At 45.7% G+C, this 23,938-nt stretch overlaps 1 protein-coding gene across 1 annotated transcript; it reads right to left on the bottom strand.

Moving 5' to 3' along the window:
• Window positions 1-5,505: 5,505 nt before the first annotated feature.
• On the bottom strand, window positions 5,506-11,390 carry RPAIN (RPA interacting protein). Its single transcript, XM_073590568.1, is given in 8 exon segments — window positions 5,506-5,625; window positions 7,085-7,225; window positions 8,054-8,117; window positions 8,192-8,300; window positions 9,973-10,027; window positions 11,018-11,182; window positions 11,249-11,326; window positions 11,328-11,390. Coding segments are annotated over 8 exon segments (690 nt in total). The 5' UTR covers window positions 11,376-11,390; the 3' UTR covers window positions 5,506-5,595.
• Between the last annotated feature and the right edge of the window lie 12,548 nt (window positions 11,391-23,938).

The following is a 23,938-nucleotide window of genomic DNA, read 5'->3' as shown; positions in this document are numbered from 1 at the left end:
CCTGTATGATATTATAGTTTCATTTAGACAAGGACTGCTCAGTATAACTGCATTTGGTAAAATGGTTGGGGAAAAAATATGGTGGTGGGTGCCAGTGTGTACGTGTATATATACTTTTATATTAAACTGACCAGCAACTCAGAAGAGACTAAAACACATGTGAACAGGTACCTGCAAGCTGCTATGACTGCACAATATGCAAGCAAAAGAATTCAGCAGCAAGCACTAAGATGTATGCAATTATAGAATATATGAAATATGGACTTCATTACTACTATTTTGAATCTACTATCTATATAAAGCTGAGTGTATGTATCAAGCCATGCCCACTCCACATAGCCACAGGGAAAGAGCCCCTGGTCCAAGGACACCCGACAACAGTTGTGACACACAGCTTGGCCTCACATGCATTGTACATACAGCTCTGCTGCAGGGACCCTCTGATCCCATGTATACGGGGTTACTACTTCCCCCAGAGATGTGATATCATACCCTGCTCTGTGACACATCTACTCCAGCACAGCCCTGATGTCTGACTCCTCTTCCCAAGCGCGTGACTGGTCACATGGTCGTGACCTCATTACAGGTCCTATAACTGCCCAGGATCTCGCATCTACTGAGAGTTCAGGCAGGGAAGAGAGGAAAAAAAGTTAATGGGAAAGACCTGAGCGGCAGAGGGCCACTACTGGCATGGAGGGGACGGGGCAGCGCTGTCTGCCCGATGTCACTGCCTGCCACTGTGCTGCAGAAAAAATGTTGTGTATAAAGGAGGTGTAGGAGGAATAAGGCCCCTTCTACCGTTATAACTAACCATAGTTACTATGCCCGGGCAACACCGGGCTCTTCAGCTAGTATCCTTGTAAAAATGAAGATGCATAAATTTGTCAATTCATGAAAGCCCACCAGCCACAAAAAAAGGCATACCTTTCATTGATGGGAACCTAAACTATTATGTATCAAACATGCCTCTGCCGGGTGAAAAGTCTACATTTATAAAGGCTAGATGGGATCCAGCCCTAATAAAAATAAAAAAAAAAAAAAAAATTAGAAATCATTCAGACCTCAGTGATTCACATGTTGTATGTCTTTTTCACTTTACAACACATACCCATTTATAATTTTTGCTGCTGTTCACATGTCAATTTATTTTCTGGCAGTACAAATGACAAGGGTCCATACAAGTCTGTGGGTTCATAAAAAAAAAAAAAAAAACTTACAGAACACGGATGGCATCAGCATGGCATTCGTCTGCTGTGTTTAACATTGTAAAGTATAGGAGAAGCTTTGTAATTTATTTATCCATACGATCCTTGCAATACCTTCGCAGTCAAAAGAAAAAAAAAAAATGGACACGCAGATGACACTGGTGCAAAACTGTGATTACACAAGTTTAACGCCTTCTCGATATTTGCAGTATATCTGCATCATGGCGAGCTCACACACAGGCCACATCACATTTGAAGTGACTGAGGGGCCTATATGACAGAAAAGTGACCCCATTCTAAACACTGCACCCGTCAAGGTGATCAAAACCACATTCAAGTTTATGGAGGTGCTTTACAGAAATTAATGGAATGTGTAAGGAAAGATTTCAAACACTTTACTTTAGACCCAATTTTTTAACAGGAAAAAAATAGACCCCAAAATTTGTGCAATTTTTCCTGAGCATTCCGATACCCATATGTGGGGGAAATTATCTACAGGTGTAGTGACTATTTTGACTCCATGGTTATTTTCCAGAAACAAGCAGCAGTGGATGTTGCCGGGTGAAAACTGCTGTTGTAGTGGCCAGTACATTGTAGTCACCAGTACATTATGCCCAGCCTGTGCTTCTAGACACATGCATCTGTAAGTTAGGCAGGCTGTCATTGCTTCAGAAAGGCCAAACGTGGCTGCTATATGTGGTTTGGGCTCAGAAGGGAGGGGGGCATTTGGAAGAACACAATTTGCTGTTTCTTTTGGCTAGTGAGGAGACATTTAGCTTTTCCTGAGTCTTTGTGGTACAAGTAACATGGAAACCCTTCTATTTCTGTTAACAGATGGTAGATCTGAGTGGGGACTTATTTTTTTGTGGATTGAGTTGAAGCTTGAATTGGGAACATTTTACATAACGTTTTGGATCACCAGTATCTGGCAATCTACGCTGAGCACTTTGGCGTTTCCACCTACATTTGAGTGATGTGATACAGATGAAACCCCCGAGGGATCCATTCCCTATAATGAGGCAGCAGAGTTAGGCCAGGGGTCACACTTGCGAGAAATTCGGACGAGTCTCGCATCACAAGATCCGGCACTTAACAAAAAACTTGAGGGCACTACTAGAATATGTAGGGGGGGTCTGCTGACCACACACATAATAAATGGAGAACCAAAGCAGAGAAAAGATGTGTGTAACAAGGGTGCGATCAACCCCAGAATCAAGATTATATTGTAATATCAAGAAATACTAAGAATATAATAGTAAATGTTATTAGCATATGAAAAGAGACACAAACAAGTGACAAGAATTCAATTAAAAAGGCCAACACAGAAAATGGCCATATGAGACACTCCAAAGAAATAGATCCCATAATAGGGACCTATTGCTCACCTCCTCCAATGTGCTGGGCAAAAACACACAAAGTAATTCTATATCAAACAATATATGAATATATATAAAGGACAGGACCTAAATAAAGCATGTAATGGACAAGGACCCAATGGATGATGTGACAAGGCATTAAACACAGAAGATAGAAAACGCAATGAATACAATTCCTGGAGTATGATTAGATGAACTTGATAAGAGATGCCATGAGAACTTGGACCTTTGTTATAACAAATAACAGTGGACCTCGTGAAAAAAAAAAAAAAATCACATTACAATTCTTTGTATTTTTTGACTTAGAGGTTAAAATCCCTACGGTAATCCACATCAAACTGGCATAAGCTCACTTGGAACTTCAGTTTGCTCTCACAATTTTTGAGAACTGCTCCACCATCGATTGTGATTTTTTTCACCAGGTCCACTGTTATTTGTTGTAACAAAGGTTCAAGTTCACATGGCATCTCTTATCAAGTTCATCTAATCATACTCTAGGAATTGTATTCATTGCGTTTTCTATCTTCTGTGTTTAATGCCTTGTCATGTCATCCATTGGGTCCTTGTCCATTACATGCTTTATTTAGGTCCTGTCCTTTATATATATATATATTCATATATTGTTTGATATAGAATTACTTTGTGTGTTTTTGCCCAGCACATTGGAGGAGGTGAGCAATAGGTCCCCATTATGGGATCTATTTCTTTGGAGTGTCTCATATGGCCATTTTCTGTGTTGGCCTTTTTTAATTGAATTCTTGTCACTTGTTTGTGTGTCTTTTCATATGCTAATAAAATTTACTATTATATTCTTAGTATTTCTTGATATTACATATAATCTTGATTCTGGGGTTGATCGCACCCTTGTTACACACATCTTTGCTTTGGTTCTCAATACCCGGCACTTGTGACCAGAGCCCTCAGCTGCATAGAAATACATACAGCCACACACTTCAGTCCTGAGTGCCGGGTATTGAGACGCCAGACTTGTGCGAGTTTCTTGCAAGTGTGACCCCGGCCTTACTCTGGCCTCTGTTCAGCGGCGCCTTTTTCAGAAGTGCACAAAACTGTGGTCACCGACACTTTTATGCAAACCTAAAGAGACACCTCTGGATCACAGGGCAGACTGCATCCACAGTGCCGCCATCTGCCTCATTATAAGGACTCTTCCACCAGAGATTACATCTGAATCACATATTTTAGAGATTCAAATAAAACCAATTCTTCACCTAAGTTTCTATTTATTTTTTACACCGTTCCTTGTGCAGTACAAGTGATTAGGTAACTTTATTTTCAGGTTGGTCCAAATTTGATACCAGATGTATCGGGTTTTTATGTTTGGCTTCTATCACACACTTAAAAGATGCATTTTATTGCAAAAAAAAAAAAAAAAAATTTAGCATCACCAATTTTTCCATATTTTAGCCAAGTCATGTGACAGCTTGTTTTTTGCAGGACAAGTTGACATTTTTAATGGTGCAATTTTCAGACATGACTATCACTTTCTATTCTACGTTTTGGGAGGCAAAATGTACAAAAACCAGCAATTCAGGGTTTTTTGGAGGAAGGAGGCAGTGGTTGTCATTCTGCACGAGTTAAAATTGAAAAGGCAGTTTTATTCTTCAGGTCAATAGGATTACAGCAATACCTAATTATCTTTTTATGCTTTGGTGCCTTTACACAAAAACTTAGAATAAAGGGATGCAAAAGTTATTTTTTCTGCGTGCTATAACCATTTTTCCACGGAGCTGTATGGGGGCTTGTTTTTTTGCAGGACAAGAGGATTTCAGCAGTACCATGATTTATATCTATCGCGGTTTATCCCACTTTTTGTTCAGCAATATGATCAAGCATTTGTTTATGGTATTCGTTTTTTTTTTTTTTTAGGTCGGGTCGTTCCAGACGCAGCGATAACAAACGTGTACTTTTGGGGTTTTTTTCATACAAATTTATGGGTACACTAATTTTTACAGTTTAAACATCTTTTTGTCCCACTATGGGACATTTTTCTTGCAGGCTGGTCACTTGCATAACATGAGGATGCAGCAGCATCCCTATGGCATGCAGACTGTCAGCTCTGCACTGGCAGAAAGTTGCTGATCACCCACTGCAGATGATAAAGCAACTTTCCTTGCTCTGGTGACCCAGATATCATGACATCAGGCCACCATGGCAATGACTGGGCTGCAGGTCTCTGATCCAAGGTCATAGGTGTCATCCCCCTGCCTGCTCCTGGTACTTATCCAATACCCAGCAGTGATAGCCTAGCTGTAACATTGTTCCTGGGCAATAAGGCTCAGGGCACATGAATGTATTATTACACCCAATGTCAGAAAGGGGTTAAAATCATAGAGTGTGAGAGACTAGATGGAGGCCCAATGCTTCCTCCCCTGCCCAGGAGATGTGGTATGCTCCATACACTGTCAGACAGCCAATTGTTAAAGTGAACTTTCATGGGAAAACCCTTTAATGTGACCGGACCTCCTCTGCCTGTAGACATGTCATGCATCTGCAGCCAGGATCAGCCGAATGATTCACCGCGCAGAATTCATGCAGGCACAGTAAATCAGACCGCCTCCTTTGTGCAGATAGCAGCGGTCACATTAAAACTGTGCATGCGCGCCTCCTGTACAAAGATGGCAGTGTGTTCTACTGGTGGTACCACGCAAGAGGCTGCGTACGGTGTATAGTGTGAGTGTTCTGTGCAAGAGGCTGTTTCCATATTGACACACCCATCACTTGGGTGTCCCATTACGGCAGTCGGTGAACTTCCGCCACTTTGAATTCTGGGATCTGGACGGAATAGCATGTGAAGACATTACAAGGCAATTATATATTAAATGACCTTGCAAACCAAGGAGAGGGGAGAAAAAAAAAAAAAAAAAAAAAAAAAAAAAAATTGAATTCTTACATATGCACAGGAGTAAAAATGATAAAGATTTACTTTATTAATAAATATAAAATTTATACAAAATATAAGAGCTATTCCAGCCACAGCACTGAAGAAAATCCTTTCAGATTATTATTGTGACAGCATCACACACCTAGGTAAAGATAAAAGCATGAGTAAGGTTAGTGAAAAAAAAAAAAAAAAAAAGTGTATGTTGTGAAAATCTTGTAAGTGTGCTTCTGCTGTGTAAAGGCCGTGTCTGACCGCACAGGAACAAGGTCTGATCATACTACAGCTCCTGGGCAGGGGAGGAGGTACACGGATTTTACAGGCAGTGAGATGTTTTACCTAAAGGGTATGCTCACATGATAGCACTCAGCCATGTTATACTATGTGATAAAACCTGGCATAGCACTCAGACCAGCATTATTCTATGGGGCAGGTCAGATCTGATATTGTCTCATGCAAAGTCAGTATGAGAAAACAATTGCAGCCTGTGGGAATTGCTTCCTAGAATATCCATGTATATAGCTGCATGTGAAACATCAGACTGCACTCATGTCAATGCCATTACTGTGGATGCCTGCAATGGAGGAGAAATTACTTTCTCAGTCTCCTCCGCACCTGTTGGTTAATTCCCTCAGAAGTTTGGGGCGTAGTGCACCGACACTTGGCTGAAGTGCTATTGTAAGTGTGGGCTGAGTGTCGATAGCCTATCACATTCAATGCTCTGGCATCGGATGCCAATGTGACTCAAGCCTTACAGGAAGGATCAGCTGTGATCCACGGTCCTGTCTGTATACTCCTGTCCTTCCCTGACCAGGAGCTGTGGCATGTGCAGTCATCTTACACCTACAATATACTGTAAATTGTAATAATATTTGATACATGTACCCCTGATGAAGCTACCATGCAGTAGCGATACATTTGGGGATTCACAGCATCAGGAATAATCCGCTCCCCTGGCAATATCCAACTTCATGGATATGCATTCGATACATAGTTTATTTCATCTTGCTTATTATTCAACTAACCTTTACTAGGATTAACTTTAGTATTTTATTTTAACATCTGTACGTTTATGCTTCACGATTTATAAGATATGGCTTAACCAGGGTGAACACTATTGCATTAGCATATGCTTTATTAGGGGGAAATTTCTGGATCTTATCCACACCTTTGCCATATCTTTAACGATTTTAAAAGGTAATCCATGTTGTGGTTATAAGTATTTTCCCAATAAAGTTATTTACTTAAGAAAGGATGTGCACTATTGGCGCCATACATGCAGACACAGCCATTACACAGGTTCTCTTTTGAACAGTTAGGCCAAGGTCACACTTGCGAGTGCAATGCGAGAAACTTTCCTCAATACCCAGCACTGCCGGCGGTTCGGACAGGAGAATTCAGCCGCACAGCAGTGCCGGGTATTGAGGAGAGAGACTCATGTGATTTTCTTGCATTGCACTCGCAAGTGTAACCCCGGCTTTAAAGTAATCTATTTTCAAAATCTATTAAAGTGTACTTTGTGGAAAACCCATTAAATCCCCCTCCCACCCTGAAAAAAGAAAAGCCCACTTGAATTTGTACAAGCAGAAGAGAGAGTTACTTACACAACAGCTCATGAACATACTAGGCAATCCTTCCGCTCCAAAACCAGCCGAGAACACCGGTTGCGCACTGCAGCAGCTGGCATGTGCCAATACATTTGCCTCCAGTAATGCTTGCAGTTTCTCGGTGTTCATACCCTGAGACTGAAATCAGAGTCACAAGTTAGTACTTAGACCAGCTTTCCAGGGTCTGACACATTTTCCATCAGGATCTACAAGCCAAATTCAGTTATTGTCTTAAAGGGAATGTGAGACCAGGTTTTTGTTACCCCACCTGAGATCAGCATGATGTAGGGGTAAAGATGCAGATTCTGATTTCTCACTTACTGAGCTGTATATGCTGCAGACGTGATTAAATCCCTGATACATTGTACTGCAGATCTACTGGTTATCCAAATCCTGATCTCTGTATAATCCCACCCACATCACTGAGCGACATGTACACAGAAAACTGCAAAGTAGTCAGCAAGCTGACAGTCAGTTGTGGGGTTATATGGGAAGAAAAAACCCATATGGCAGCAGGTTTACTAGACAGTTAGTGATGCTGCTCAAGTGACAAGTCCAAAAGGCTTTGCCCCAGCTCAAGTGACTGGTCTGTCCAGGTCTATTGTATGGATGTTTTCTGTGAAATGGAGCAGAGCGCATAGAGTGAAGGAACCGGAGTGATTCATGTTTATAATCTGGCAGAATGGTCCATGTTAACACAAGTCATGTATGGAGAGTGTTGTTTGCCAATGTGTCATTAATGGAGACCGTGGTGCCATCACCCTGGAATGAATGAACTGTATAATTTGTTAGGCATCAATACTAGAACTAAAGTTGCCAGATTATCCCAGCTACAACTGACATCATAGCATCTCCAGGATTATACTGGCTCATTGGAGACACAAGAAAATGACCAAAAGTTAAGGTCCTAAAGATTTGTACAAAAGAAAAAAAAACCCAAAAAAAAAAAAACCAAAAAAACCTTACTTTACAATTGATGTACACTCCACACTGACACATGACAAAGCAGCTTGTGATCTTTAGATAATTCCTGCAAAGACAAGGAGATTATGAACAAAGCTGAGAGGTGGGATGTGTGGCTTCTCTTCAGGTCTAGAGGCCTACCTATTACAGACAGGGCACACCACTTCATTTCTGCTTAATCCAACTACAGAATCCAGACAGGCGCTTTCAAACTCAGAGATGCTTTCAATTTCTTCAACCATTGCTTGCTCTGCAAGGAAGGAGGGAACCTTAAGATTGTATTGAAGGATAAGATGCAGACATGACAGGGCCAAACAAGGCACCACTCAGGACTAAAGGCCCCGTCTCACTAAGGCTGGTTTCACATTCGCGCTTTTTAAGCGCACGCACGGCCGGGGGTAGCTCCGCCCCCGAGCCGGCTCTCTGCCCGGCGTGCCCGCCCCTTCCTTGTAGCGCCGCCTCCTAGCGCACAGCGGCGCCTGCGATCGGCGCACCCTATCTTTAGCATAGGGTGCGCAGATCGTGCGCAGGCCGTGCGCTAGTTGCGCTTTGACCTGCGCTGCGCACTTTTGACGGTGCGCCGTGCGCGCCAAAATCCAAGAAGTTTGATTTTGGCGCGCACGGTCAAAAGTGCGCAGCGCAGGTCAAAGCGCAACTAGCGCACCCTATGCTAAAGATAGGGTGCGCCGATCGCAGGCGCCGCTGTGCGCTAGGAGGCGGCGCTACAAGGAAGGGGCGGGCACGCCGGGCAGAGAGCCGGCTCGGGGGCGGAGCTACCCCCGGCCGTGCGTGCGCTTAAAAAGCGCGAATGTGAAACCAGCCTAAGCAATCTCGGTGGCGAGATCGCTGCCGAGTCACAACTTTTGTGACGTAACAGCGATCTCACCAGCAAGATCGCTGTGTGTGACAGCGATCAGCGAGCGGCCGCCCTGCCGGTATCGCTGTAAGAAACCTCTGGACATTTCTTTGGTCGCTGTCTCCCGCTGGCCAGCACACATCGCTGTGTGTGACAGCGGGAGACCAGCGATCAGGTGTAAAAAAATAAAATAAAAAATAGTTATTCTCACCTTCCGATGTCCCGTTCAGCCATCCTGCCTCTCCACGCTCCGGTCCCAGTGATCCTTTGCATGAATGACCGTGAGACTTTGTTATCCATCGAGACCGTGACATCTCGCGGTCATTCTCGCAAAGGAGCACTGGGACCGGAGCGTGGAGAGAGGCAGGATGGCTGAACGCGACGTCGGAAGGAGAGAATAACTTTTTTATAGCGATGCCGGGCGCTCGGCATTGCTGTGCTGATCGCTGGTGAAGCTGTCTGTGTGACAGCTCACCAGCAATCACATAGCGACTTACCAGCGATCCTGACACCTTCATATCGGTGTCGGGATCGCTGGTGAGTCGCTTAGTGTGACGGGGCCTTAATGAAAAACTGGCCAGTCTAGAAGATAGTTATCGGAGACTTTTTTTGCATTCAAGCAGTGGAACATTGTTGTCTCTAAGGTGGACAAACCCCTTCCACTAAAATATTTGGAGAGCTTTTGCCTTTTCCTCCCAGTCTTTAAAAGGTCATCATGTTTATTTTCCTGGAAACAGCCACATTTTGGCAGGAGCCCACAGCATAGAGCCAGCTCCATAAATCATCATACGCGCAATCATGTACATTGCTTTTGTGTTAATGAGTTACACAAGAAGCCATTCTCCAAAGTGATGTTCCAAATGTTGCCTTTTCACCACCACAGACTGGTTGCTCCCCATAGTGCAGCAGCCACTTTGTCATTGCACCATGTCTGTAGTGCCAAATGGATCCATGTATGGAGATTCAGCTAGAACCCTGGCAGAGTCACACGTGTCATAGTGAAGCTAGAGGGGGATTGGGCAGTATACCGTAATCAGCAGAGATCAAGACACATTTTCAGATTTACCTTTTAAGAGAAGCTCTTGTTTGATTTCTTCTAGAGTAACCAGCTCATCAGGGTCCTGTAACGTGCCAAGGGCATCAGAGCAGAAATAGTTAAATATGAGGCAATCACAGTATAGACAGTCAAACCTGAAGAACCAACGTCTATGTAGTACAGCCATTGTATCTGGATCATGGTGACAAAGTTTACCAAACCTATGGCTAATCAGAGATCAGACACATGAATGCAGAAGGTCACACAATGTAACGCCAGAAGAACGCTGCGGCGTGCGCCAGTTCTTGGACAGGTTACTAGCGGCCACTCCTGTATCTGTAGACATCTTTATTTCAGCTCACACCGTAAAGATGTCTGAGCTGCTGCACCCAGTGATTGATAGCAGCCATCACAGGCTGCAGTGTTACACAGCAGTGGCATCTGCTGACCTATGGAGAAACACAAGTTACTCTGCAGACAGTTCCTTTAAGGCAGGGGTGGGGAATCTTTGCCAAGGGCCATTTGGATATTTATACCATCCTTCGGGGGCCGTACAGACTCCGCCCACAAAGTACATCCTGACTCTGGCACTGGTTTCATGACTTAATCTTTCATTGCACGCCCTTCAATGTTCAGTAGTGAACCCTGCGTGTGTGTGCTAACAGAGCAATTAGATATTAATGAGCTTGTGGCAATCAAAATACAACTGCCTGCCAAAGCACTGCAGTCCCTGAGAATCTGCCCGGGGGCCGGATAAAAGGTCATCGAGGGCCGTAAGTGGCCCTGGGGCCTGAGGTTCCCTACCTCTGCTTTAAGGGGATAAACCCCGAGACTGGCTGGCAACACAGTGCAAGTTACAGAAAGCTTTTCCCACTAGTTGACCTGCCAACCGTGGACGCTCCCCACAGCGGTCCTGGAGGGTCACAAGCACCGCTTCTGTTCCACTTATTGTCTATGGGACTGCTGAGTACAGCGCTCAGCTCTGGCCAGTAGTCCCAGAGGCAATGAGCAGCACAGAGGACAGGAATAGACCAGGAGGAGGACGCAGACCTCTGTACAAGTAATGGCAGGTTACCTGGGACTCCTTGGGCCACAGCGATGGCTGACTGCGCATGGCCTGCCATTCCTCCTCCATCACATCCTGCACAAGGAAGGGGGCTCCAACACTGACCCGATCTCCCACCTGGCGCAGCCGTTCCAGCAGCTGGGCGCGGTTACTCTTCAGCCTCTCCACACATCTCTAGGAGGACAAGTCACGTGGTGGGTAGCGCCAGAGGGAGCACACCGCCGGCTCCGGCGCCCTTACCTTCCTGTACGTCTCCTTCCATGGCGGGGTGGTCCCCTTGTACAGGGCGCGATGCTTCATTGCAGCCTCCATCATTGCCCTTCCCCCGTCCGGGCAGCAGCTGCTGTAACGCTCCAATGAGGGACATCTAAATACCCGCCCCGCGTGATGACAGTGGCGCTCGAGCCGCACTGCATGCCGGTACTTGTAGTTTCACTGCTCAGCTATACGAATTATGGCCACTAATACTGAAGAATTAATGGTGTCTCTACATCTTGTGACCTCCCCTGCATAGATCAGTTATGTGTAATGTTACATAGCTGCACAGCCTACATGGGAGCCAGACTGGTGATCAGTGCATTTTCCAGGTGTACTGTAGGGGGCGCTAAGTAATGACCACATTTAGTCACAGTTTACATCTGCAGATCCCTCTTCTTACCTGATCCCGATGTCCCTTCTCTACTGGCTGTTGGCATGCAGACCCCATCCAAGGCCACATAAGGGGCATTACAACTCTGGACCCTTAGCTGGGTTCCATTCAATGGAGTCTGTCTACTCTACAGCCTTATAAAAAGAGCTCCACTACCGACCCATGGCGGCGCCTGGTACACCATTGGGTTTGAAAGTAGGTGGCAGGTTCATGAGACTGTTACAAAGAAACGGACTTCTCTAATTTGTCATTAAACCCTGTTGGACCCATTGCACCAGTGCGCATGATCCATGTAGCTTCCCTTCTTAATGGTAACACCACCCGCTCGAGACCCGCAAAACGGAATGCCTCTGCATTTCCTCTGTGAACAGCTCTTATATGTTTAATCAAACGTGGGACTCCTTTTCCCGTGCGGACCGAATTGAAATGTTCCCTAAGGGCTCACACTCACTTGCGAGAGACTCAGACGATACTTGTGCGACTCTCTCGCATGAATACCCGGCACTGCCACCGGCACTCGGATCGGAGCGTGCAGCTACATGTATTTCTATGCAGTCGCGCGCTCCGGTCCGAGTGTCGGCGGCAGTGCTGGGTGTTCATGCGAGAGACTCGCACAAGAATCATCCGAGTCTCTCGCAAGTGAGTATGAGCCCTATATGTGACAAACAAAGGGCGTGTTGTCTTTCCAATGTAAAAGTACTTCCATGGAAAAAAATATATATAATTGGTTCTACACGTGATGAAATCGCAAACATAATGCGAAATTGGACCGATCTGTAAACGATTACCTGTCATGTGAAAGGGACAATGTCCACATTTGTAATTGCCTTTTGGGGGTGCTTGTTTTCAGCCAGTCCCTCTGATCACTCTTAACACTAGAATGTCCCTCAAACTGGTAGAACGTCTGCATGCAAAAAGAAGACCCCTTGCCACAGTTTCCGACATGCCACCATCCTTTTCAAGTATATGCCAATTTTTTCCTGATTATTGAACGTATACTATTGTCCATAGGACCAAATTTAAAGCTGAAACAAATCTTTTCTCCTTTTTCTGCTTACTATTTCTCAGTTGGTCAACATTAAAATTACCTTTCAAAGGGATCTGCAGAATATTAACTGTTCTGTCCAAAGCTGTATCAAGGATCGATTTTGGGTACCCTCTTTTTTGGAATCTTTGATAAAGGTCCAAAGATTGTCTATTGAAGCCATCTGAACTGCTATTGATTCTCTTAAGTCTCAGAAATTGACTGCATGGTAACAATTGTTTAGTATAATGAGGATGGGCACTATTAAAATGTAAAAGGGCATTGCTTGAGGACGGTTTACGGAAAACCTCTGTGACAAGGGATCCCTTCTAAATCTTGACGCTGGCATCTAAAAATTCCAACAAAGAACCCCGAAATTTGGATGTAAATTTCATGTTCATGTCGTTGGAGCTGTTCAGGTGTTCCACAAAATCTGTGAAAGCATCCTAAGAACCGTCCCACACCATGAAAACATCATCCACAAATCTTAACTATAATTTTATGTGTTTCAAATATTTATTGCTTAAACAATACACATACCTTTCCTCAAAAACTGCGAGGAATAGATTTGCAAAAGTTCATGCCACTGGGCTCCACTTCGCAGTACCCATTATAATGAACACTGTTGCAGACTTTAAACAGAAGTCCAGGGAAACCAGAAGGTCCTAAAGTGTGTGTGGAGAGAGGCAGTGAGCGTACCTGTCGGTGTGAAGGACCTAAAGCACGTGACCACTGGCGGAGTGACCGGGGCCAGACGCCAAGTAGTGACGGTGACCAGCAAAGCCAGAGAGTAGTCAGGACCTGCCGAAGTCAAGCCAGGAGGTCAGAGCAGTGCCAAAGGATGAGACACAAAGAGTTGTCAGGACGTATCCAGAAGTCAGGAAACCGAAGATATCAGAGAAGTAGCAATGGGTCAGACAGGAGGAAGGTCAGAATATAAAGCCGGGGTCAGAACCAGAAGCAGACAATCCGCACAGAATCACAAGGCAATACTCAGAACGGGAGGACAGATCGGGTCAAACACTTGAAGGCAGAAACAGACAAAGCAGTAAGCAAGCTCCCGGAATCAAAGGGAGGCCACACAAAATTAATCCTGCGAGGACGGAAAAGGAGATCCCGTCCACAATCATGACACCCATCCTTTTACCATGTATCACCAAATTTAAGAACAGAAAAGTCATGAGCCACTGAGCGGGAACTTCACATTCGTTAACGATTTACATTAACTCCTCCCTCTGCTGATTGGTGAAACACAGGATGGTTAGGAATTTTGAATTTCCTGTTTGTAGTTTCCGCAGCTTCTAAATGTAATTTTGTAATGTCTGATGTGAAGAGAAATAACCAGGATATAAGGTCCACCAATACTAATCTCATGTAATCACCTTCCAAATCACCGTGGAGTAACGTAATCAATAAATGTTTTATTTGGAGAAAACAACGTGAGAATCATGAACTTCAGTTAATATGTGTTCTGTTCCCACATGAGGCGAATGGAGGTGTAGTTTATTGGGGCTGGGAGGGATTCCTACCTTCCGTTTCCTCAATGCAGAGCAGACAGGACCATTGTTGCTGTTTTGCTGTTCATGCGTCCAGAGAGATGATACACACCAAGGATTGTGAAGTCCAGACTTGTTTATTTGGCGATCTGGACATACAGCATGTGATTGGTAATGCAGTAGGTTCTCCAGACGTGCAGATGTAACAACCAAGGTGATACAGCAATGTGTGTGCAGCAAGGTGCAGCAAGTTGGTAGCAAGTTGGAGCAAGGTGGTCAAAAAACTGATGCCTTGTCCTCTGCATAATATAGAGGATACTTCCTCTCTTGAATACCTTGTTGGCGTTCGCCATATGGCTACTGTTATTGTCTACCATGGTATGTTTGATTTACTGAAAGATGGTTGTATTCTCATTTTTGAATTCTAGATATTTTCTATGATTCTATATATTATCTGTTTGCATATAATATATTCTTTGTTTGTAAAATGCTCAATAAAATAGATTGAACATAAAAAACTGATGCCTTTCACAGCTCGGTACAGGCGCGTCTCTCCCGGGAGAAAATGAAACTAAGAATGACCAAAAGCAGGAAGAGAAGGAATGATCTGACCCGGAAGTGGAAGGCATGTACTAGAATTAATTAGCTGCAGGCTGCTGTACAGAAAAAGACCAGCAGGTGGCAGCAGACCAAATGCAAGACTACACAGCATGGAAAATAACACAATCTATGAAGCATATAAGAATAACTTTAGACGGAATAGCACACTCCCCGTCTGTAATTCCATAAGGGATTTCACTATATTGTTTTTTTTTAGTTTTTAAGTAAAGTTCAATAATCTGGAAAACAAATACAAATATACATGCGATAATAACTTCAAAACGAGGTTGATGACAGACAGTTCCTGAGACTATCCAAAGAAAACCCATCTTCGAATCGGAGAAGCCGCACTAGGCCAAACTGTCTCCAACCCAACGGTAATCCAATGGACGAAGTACTAGGGCAGTGTTCTGTTCATGGTTCATCCTACCGGAATTTCCTCAATTGGTAGTATCAATACGAGCTCGTGGATTGGCCTCTGAAATGTCTTAGACTCGCCTTTCCTAAGGACCTTCAGCTCCACCTTCCGGACCTTACTGTCTTGACTAGGGAAAGTCTTTGTAACGATGCCTATAGGCCAGTCGATCCTTTGGGCTTGTTCTTTCATTAGCATCACGTCTCCTTCTTTCAAATTCGATTTACTCTGTCGCCATTTCCTTCTACCTTGGAGAATCACGAGATACTCATTTCTCCACCGGTTCCAGAAATAATCAGCGAGGTACTGCACACGTTTCCACTGTTTCTGGTAGGTGTTTGCGTGAGTAAACTCTCCACTAACTGTTAGCGGGTTCCCGGTCCTTTGGGTGAGAGGAGTAGCTGGCGTAAGAATGGCCGGCATTTTGGGATCCATTGACACTGGGACTAGTGGTCTTGAGTTGATTATGGCAGAAACTTCGTCGAGAAGAGTAACCAAGGTCTCATGCGTAAGCCTTGAAGAGTTTACCTCCATAAACATAGAATTCAGGATGTTGCGCGAGATCCCGATCATCCTTTCCCAGGAACCTCCCATGTGAGAACTATGCGGAGGATTGAAGATCCAGGTGCAACCTCTTTCTGCCAGTTGATCCTGAATTGGCTTGATGTCAATATCCAGCTCTCGACATGCACCGATGAAGTTGCTTCCGCGGTCAGACCTCAACTGTTTCACCGGTCCTCTGATCGCTAGAAACCGCCGGAGGGCGTTGATCAGGCTGGATGTGTCCATAGACTCTATTACCTCTATGTGGACGGCATGGACACTCATGCAAGTGAAAAGTACGGCCCAACGTTTGCTGTTGGCGTGGACACCTCGAGTTCTGCATGCAGATACCATCCATGGCCCAAAGACATCTAGGCCAAAATAGGTGAAAGGCGGTTCGGCACTCAGTATGTCAGAGGGCAGGTTGGCCATTTGTTGATTTACCTGTTTTCCTCTGGTTTTCCGACGTTGCACACAGCGATGTAGTGATCCTGCTTACACGTCTTTTCATACCTATGATCCAAAGCCCTGCAGACCGTAACTTACCTTCTGTGATCTGCCTGCCTTGGTGCTCGGTTTTTTCATGAAAGTGCCGATCAGTAGATCAGTGATATGTTTACGGGGAATGATGCAAGGATGTTGCTCTGAAGCCACAATCTTGGCTTGATTTAAACGACCACCGACTCTCAGCAAACCGAAGCTGTCCATTACTGGATTCAAATGGGCAATGGGGCTTTTCAGAGGGATCTGCTGTTTGTGGTGTAGGCTTTCCCATCCAGTACTGAATACGCTCTGCTGGATGTAACGTATTATAAGGCTGAGTGCAGACGGACTTTTTAGCCCTGCGGATTTTTCCGCGCAGAATGGAAGAAATCCGCAGGTCAAATGATCTGCATTTTTCCTGCGGTTTTCTTGCGGTTTTTGTGCGGTTTTCCACTGCGAATTCCCCCCTGCGGATTTGGAGACAGGGGAGGTGGAAAACCGCACAAAAAAAGTAACATGCTGCGGATTTTGTACCGCAGGAAAGCCGCGCGGAAAAATCCGCAGCGTCTGCACAGCGGTTTTTTTTTTCATTGCTTTTAATGGTACTGTACATCACAATGCGGATATGCAACGTTTCTGCGCGGGAAAATCCGCTGCAGATCCGCTGGATATCCGCATCGTGTGCACACAGCCTAAGGGACTCACAGTGAGAAATGTCATCAGCAAAGAGAGGTTTATGGCAGACGTGCCGTGACAGTCTTTGTCTCCAAGTGAGCTGAGATAAGATCTCGCAATGTGGATTAACCTTGCTATAGTCCTGACGAGTTTCATCCAATTGGAGAAGCGTTTGAAGCACTGGCAACCGAGGCTGGAGGTTGGTTTAGTGTTCATCGCCAGAGCACTGACCTCGGAGCGGACCTCTGGATCGCCATCCGGATCCTGGATGCTGAAAACTTCCTGGACACGTTCACTTCCCTTCTGTTCCAACAGAAACTTAGGACTTGAAAGCCAAGAAGAGTTAGCAAAGGACCTTATAGACATAGGTCTAGTGGCATGCTCAGCTGGATTAAGATCAGATGGGATATAGTGCCATTGTTCAGGCTTGGAAGACCTCCTTATTCCCTCGATGCGGTAACTGACGTACACGTAGAAGCGCCTTGTTTGGTTGTAGATGTAACCTAAGACGACCTTACTGTCACTGTAGTATTGTACGTCGTCTATGTTGGTGTCCAGCTCATTCTGTATAAAGTCTGCGAGTTCTACTGCAAGCATGGTTGCACAGAGTTCAAGCCTGGGAATAGTGTGATCAGGCTTGGGAGCCAACTTAGCCTTGCCGAAGACGAACCCAACGTAATCTTGATTGTCAGGTCCCGTCACCTTCAGATAGGCAACTGCTGCAATGGCCTCCGTGGATGCATCCGAGAACACATGGAATTCCTTCCTAGTGCTAGCAGCAAGTGAGGTTCTGGCGTAGCATCTTGGTATATGGATTTCATCCAAGGCACACAAAGACTGCTTCCAGGTTTCCCATTTTTGTTCCTTATCAGGAGGGAGTGGGGCATCCCAGTCCTTGACGGTTTCGGAAAGCTGTCTCAGAAGGGATTTACCTTGTATGGTAATTGGTGCTATGAACCCCAGTGGGTCGTACAAGCTATTCACCACTGACAGGACACTACATTTAGGCCGGTTTCACATTTGCTCTTTATGGAGCTGCGACGGCCGCCGCTAAGCCCCGCCCCCTGCCGGCTCCCTGCCCACCCCATCCGGTCATCGCCGCCTACTAGCGCACATGGACGCTTGCGATCTGCGCACCCTATCTTTAGCATAGGGTGCGCAGATCGTGCGCTGGCCGTGCGCTAGCAGGATTTTGCCGTGCGCTGCGCACTTTTGAAGGTGCGCCGTGCGTGCCGAAATGCAACATGCTGCGTTTGGCGCACACGGGCGCACCTTCAAAGGTGCGCCGCGCACGGCAAAATCCTGCTAGCGCACGATCTGCGCACCCTATGCTAAAGATAGGGTGCGCAGATCGCAAGCGTCCATGTGCGCTAGTAGGCGGCGATGACCGGATGGGGCGGGCAGGGAGCCGGCAGGGGGTGGGGCTTAGTGGCCACCGTGCGCAGGCCGTCGCAGCGCCATAAAGCGCAAATGTGAAACCGGCCTAAGTGAATGGTTTGTCTGCACAGTTGATTTGGAAACTGAAGGTGTCGACTGACAGCTTCCACCTCAAGTCTAGGCTTCTCTGCATGGGTGGACAGTCTGGTCCCAGGTCTATGTCCTTGAATCCTGGTGCGTCGTCACTTGACTCAAAGGCTCTCATGACAGCTGGGCTGTTTGAAGCCATTTTGTGCAGTCTAAGCTTGGCTCGGTACAGCATACCTTGGGTCCTCTTGAGTAGGTCGATCGCTGCTTCTTCTGTGGGTAGAGATTTTAGTCCATCATCTACATAGAAGTCTTTCTCTACAAAGTCTCTCAAATCCTGTGGAACTTATTTTTGGACTTCCATGCGCTGCTTGACATAATACACGATTCCAATTATAATTGAAGATTAATCATTTATTCCCAACGCGTTTCAAAGTAAAAAATACTTCTTCCTCAGGGGATGACAGACTTCTACAAAGTTTCTGGCATCTGTTCCATATTCGGTCTCTCCTTCTAGAGCGGTTCTCCGCAGGCCATAGGTTGGGTTGCCACTGCGGGGGAAGGGCTGTTCCCGAATACGTGCACCCTCATGCGATACTCCACCATCTCCTTGCTGGGGTCATTGTCCTTGTACCACAGGAACCTGAAGAAATTCCTATGGTCCTCTCTGACTATGAAACAGTGGAACATCTGTTCAATGTCGTTGGTGATGGCAATGGGCTCTTTCCAGAACCTCATCAACACTCCTACTAGGTTGTCTGTAAGATTAGGACCTGTGAGGAGGACATCGTTGAGAGATACACCTTGATGTTTGGCGCTTGAATCAAAGACAACTCTAATTTTCTTAGGTTTCCGTGGGTGATATACTCCGAATGAGAGTAGGTACCAGCACTCCTTGTTTTCCTTTAAGGGAGGCGCTGGCTCCGCATGGTTATTCTGGAATATCTTGCTCATAAAGGTGACAATGTGTTCTTTCATCTCCTATTTGTTGCTAAGTGTTCTTAAGAAACTCATTGTCCATTATCCTGACAAATTTCTTGTCTTCCATTGACGGGGCTACCTTGTTGTCATCCTTAGTTGTATGAAACACCGATCTTCCCAAGTCGTCTGCATAGGGAGAAGGAATGACATCAGGCAGCTGTACAGGATCTGGAGTCTTCTCTTTCACCTCATAGTGATGAGGGCACGGTTTGCAGAAAGTAGCTCATCCGTCTCTGCGTACGTAGGTCTTAAAGGAATCGACTCTTGTTCGGTCCAAGCACACATTTCCTATGATTACCCACCCCAAGTCGAGTCTCTGTGCGTAGGGGGCATAGTCAGGACCATTGCACTGTTGGCGGACCTTATGTATACTTAAATTGTCTCTGCCGAGCAGACGTAGGATTTCAGCATCTGTGTCCATAAGTGGGACAACGCTGACTAGGTGCCTTAGGTGTGGTTGGTGGAACGCAGCTTCCGGGGTAGGAATCTCATTCCTTTGGCTGGGTATTTGATTGCATTCGATTAACGTAGGTAGGGGTATTTCTACGCCTCCGTTGACAGGAGAAGCAATGAAACCTTGTGCTCTCCTGCCGCTAGTCTCTATGCGACCTGAGCATGTGTTCAGAGTATAGGGCATTGCTGGTCCCTTGATTCCAAAGAACTTGGGTCCATCTAGGGATCGATTGCTCTGATCGTCAATGATGGCATACATTTTTACTGACATCTCTGGTTGCCCTTCTGGATAAACTCTGATTAGGCATATCCTGGCACAGCATTTATCACTTTGGCTCTCCCTACATACCTCTGAGCATGAGACAGCCGTGGTAGACTTGGCGTTATTCTGTGGCTCCCCGCCATGACTTGTAGCCGGACTAGAGGTAACTGCGACTGCTGGATCGCTGGTGGCTGAGGTTGGATGCAAAGCTGATGGGTGTTTGTCACTATGACACTCTTCACACTTAATGGCAGATTTGCAGTCCTTGGCCATGTGTTCTAATGAGGCGCAGCACTTGAAACATACCCCAAGTTCGCTGAGGATTTTCTTGCACTCCTGCATGGTTTTGGACCTGAAGCCTCTACATTTGTTCAATGAGTGTGGTTTTTTGTGAATGGGACACTCACGATTGAAAGACTTATCTCTCTATGGAATAGTGTACTGCTTATCGGCAGGTACCGCAGGTGGTGGCAGGTTAGTCTTTCTGACACTTACACTATTTCTCAAGACCTTGCGTCTATGTGAGATGCTTTCATACCTTGAGGACGGTGTTGCTGGAGCTGTAGTGTTAGACTCCAGGAAGTCTAGGCTAGGGTCGTTCCTCATTTGAGCCTGTTCGTCGACAAACTTGCAGAACTGATTGAACGGAGGAAAGGTGACATCATGTGACCTTTTGTACCTGGAAACGCATACTGCCCATTTCTCTTGCAGACTACTGTATGTGGCAGCTTTGAGACGATTGGGTTCACCCCATGGGCGGTGTCCAGGTAGCACAATCCAGACAGACGAGGGTCTCTTTTTGCGAGTTCCAGCTCCACAAAAAGATTGCTTAAGTCCAGAAGCTTGTGGGCTTTCTTAAGGTTGATCCTTGGAACGTTCTGTAGTCTCTTGAATAGGGACTTTTCTATGGCTTCAGCGCTGCCAGAGGTTCTTTCGAGTCTCAGCCAGGCAGCAGCGAGACCTGCCTCATCTTGCCCCACGTAGACGGTCCGAAGTCTCTTGATACGGTTTGTGGAGTCAGGACCCAACCATTTTACCATGAGGTTGAGCTCCTGTTCTGCGGATAGGTTGAGGTCAGCAATGGTGACCTTGAAGGTTGCTTTCCAGGCTCTGTAGTTCTCTGCACAGTCGTCAAACTTTGAGAAGCTAGTGCTGATTAGATCTTTGCTCACCATAAACCTGGCAAACTCGGACATGTCTGATCCTTCACTCCTTGTTACCATGGTAGCTTGTGTTGCCCCTCGGGCGTATAAGCTGTGTGGCGTGGAAGGGTGAATTGTTCCCGGGTAGAATGATGTTGCTGTAGGGTTGAGCTGTGGTTTAACCTCTGGAGATTTTGATGACTGTGGCTTGAACTGTGGAGATGGACTGGAATGCCTCTTGTGATCGTCTTGTGATGATTGCTGCTCCTGAGGGGACACATTATGGCGTTGGTCTTGGGTCTCTGCAGATGCTGTGGGTAACACTGGCACCGTAACTTGGACTGACTTGGACGTTTCCACATTGTTGGGTTGAACGTCACTGGAGAAGGTGTGTGCTGCAGATATCTGTTTCTGCACATAATCACTGGTACGGACAGCTGGGTCCTTTTCTTCCAGTGGTGGTAGGCAGATCGGGTCGAGGTTTTGCTTCATTGCTTGCTTGAGTATATTTACTTCAGCTAATGCGATTTTTTCCTCCATTTCTGTTTGAAGAATCTTTGCCCGAGCCTCTGCTTCTGCTTTCGCTTCTGTGTAGGAGTGTCTTAGTTTGGATCGCTCAGCGTTTAAATGGGCCTCTAGAATTCTGTCACTGAGGGCTGAAGTCCTTGAGCAGGATTATTTGTATGACCGAGAAGAGTGTCTGGATGAGCCTGACCTGTGGGATCTTGATTCTTGCAGATGAGCAATACGGAGCTCCGCTTTATCTTTGGCGTCTTGCACGGCGGCGTCCCTTTCTCTTTCTGTGGAATCCACTTTGTTTAACTCTGATGATGAGGCTTCATAAATATTAGAGTCTTTTAGGAAGGCAACGTACCTTGCGGACAGTCTCTTGTATCTTCCGTGGGCCGTGTCTAGCCGTTTTATAGTGTCCTGTAGACCCGCTGCATCATTTTTGTGGCGTTGGATGCTTGACATGAGGGAGGTGACTCGTTCCCATAGGTCGTCCAGGTTGTCATTGAACTCATCCTTTGTATCGTGATAATTTTCGACAGCCTTTATGGTTGGTTTCACAGAGCGTTTTGGTTGTGAGTCTTGGTCTGTTTCTGAAGCTGGCTCTGTTTCCCCCTCTTCATAATGGACAGTATTGGGTAGTATTTGCTCTGGTTCAGCAGTGGGAGACTGTGCAGGGTCTTTTTTGGCCATTTTGATTTAAGGTGCGCTGTCTCTTTAAGAAACTGAACTTTTGAATTAGGGGCTGGAAATCACAGCGCAGCTTAGTTAAGACGTCCTGATAAGATCCCCAATGTGTTTTTAGAGAATTGTGGGGTTTTGCAGTCCGACAATCTGCAGCAATGTTGTATAATATACGGAGAGTCTCTATGCACAATGCGGTCTGGGGTGACGCTGCAGAGTTTCTTAGCAGAGCAGTGCTGCAGCATGTGAGCGGGCAGATGGGTTAGGAAATAAGGGTGATTTTTTGCCGAGCTTCAAGGCAGTTTTTGACTGTTCTGTCCCCACATGAGGCGAATGGAGGTGTAGTTGATTGGAGCTGGGAGAGATTCCTACCTTCCGTTTCCTCAATGCAGAGCAGACAGGACCATTGTTGCTGTTTTGCTGTTCATGCGTCCGGAGAGATGATACACACCAAGGATTGCGAAGTCCAGACTTGTTTATTTGGCGATCTAAACATACAGCATGTGATTGGTAATGCAGTAGGTTCTCCAGACGTGCAGATGTAACAACCAAGGTGATACAGCAATGTGTGTGCAGCAAGGTGCAGCAAGTTGGTAGCAAGTTGGAGCAAGGTGGTCAAAAAACTGATGCCTTTCACAGCTCGGTACAGAAAAAGACCAGCAGGTGGCAGCAGACCAAATGCAAGAAAGACTACACAGCATGGAAAATAACACAATCTATGAAGCATATAAGAATAACTTTAGACGGAACAGCACAATATGAGACCTCAAAGTATAGGACGATCCATGGAGCAAGGGCTGGACTAAAAAGCCACTGAACAAAGCGAAATTTGTCCAATTGTTTTTATTTATTTTTTTTCAAGGAGTATATACAATACACACAAACAGTTTTATGTATCAAACATAGAGACAAAAAAGGGAAAGTAAATATCCATTTTAATTGAGTAAGAAAAAGGGGTCAAAGATGGGAAAGTATAGGAAAAGACAACGGTTCAAGCAGGTCAGAGAAAGACAATAGAACTGTTAGAATATTGAAAGAGTAACAGTAGAAAATTGATATGATAACTAAGATTGAATAACCTAAATAAGGGAAAAGAAAATCATGTTAGTAAAATACAACATACAAGATATGAGATCGCTTCACTTTACCTCATCTACATGTAACCTTGCTGGGGTCTTGATGGACGATCTAAGAGGGGAAAATCCGGTAATTTAAATTTAAAAATACAGGCCACATATTAAACAGATCGCACCCTGACAAGTTGGCGCTAGCGTGGAAAGTGTAGCCCCACTGTGCCACAATCCAGACTACCCTGGAAGGGGCGTGACTAAGCAGCTACCTTGGTGTTCCCTGGAGCCTCTGATGTTGAGGTCAGGCTTGTGCGGCAGGTAGCTGCCAGGTACCACTCCAGGGTGGTGTCTGGCTGTGGCTGCTGATCTCACTGGGGGACGGAAAGATAGGACAGGAATGGGCAATGGGCTCGACTGGCAAACAGGCAGGCACGGCTGAGACACTGGCAGGCGGGCACGGCTGAGACACAGGCAGGCGG

This window comes from Dendrobates tinctorius, unplaced genomic scaffold (assembly GCF_039654945.1).
Source record: "Dendrobates tinctorius isolate UK_male_01 unplaced genomic scaffold, ASM3965494v1 ptg000117l, whole genome shotgun sequence".
Taxonomy (NCBI): Eukaryota; Metazoa; Chordata; class Amphibia; order Anura; family Dendrobatidae; genus Dendrobates; species Dendrobates tinctorius.
This window is presented reverse-complemented; position numbering and strand designations above follow the sequence as displayed.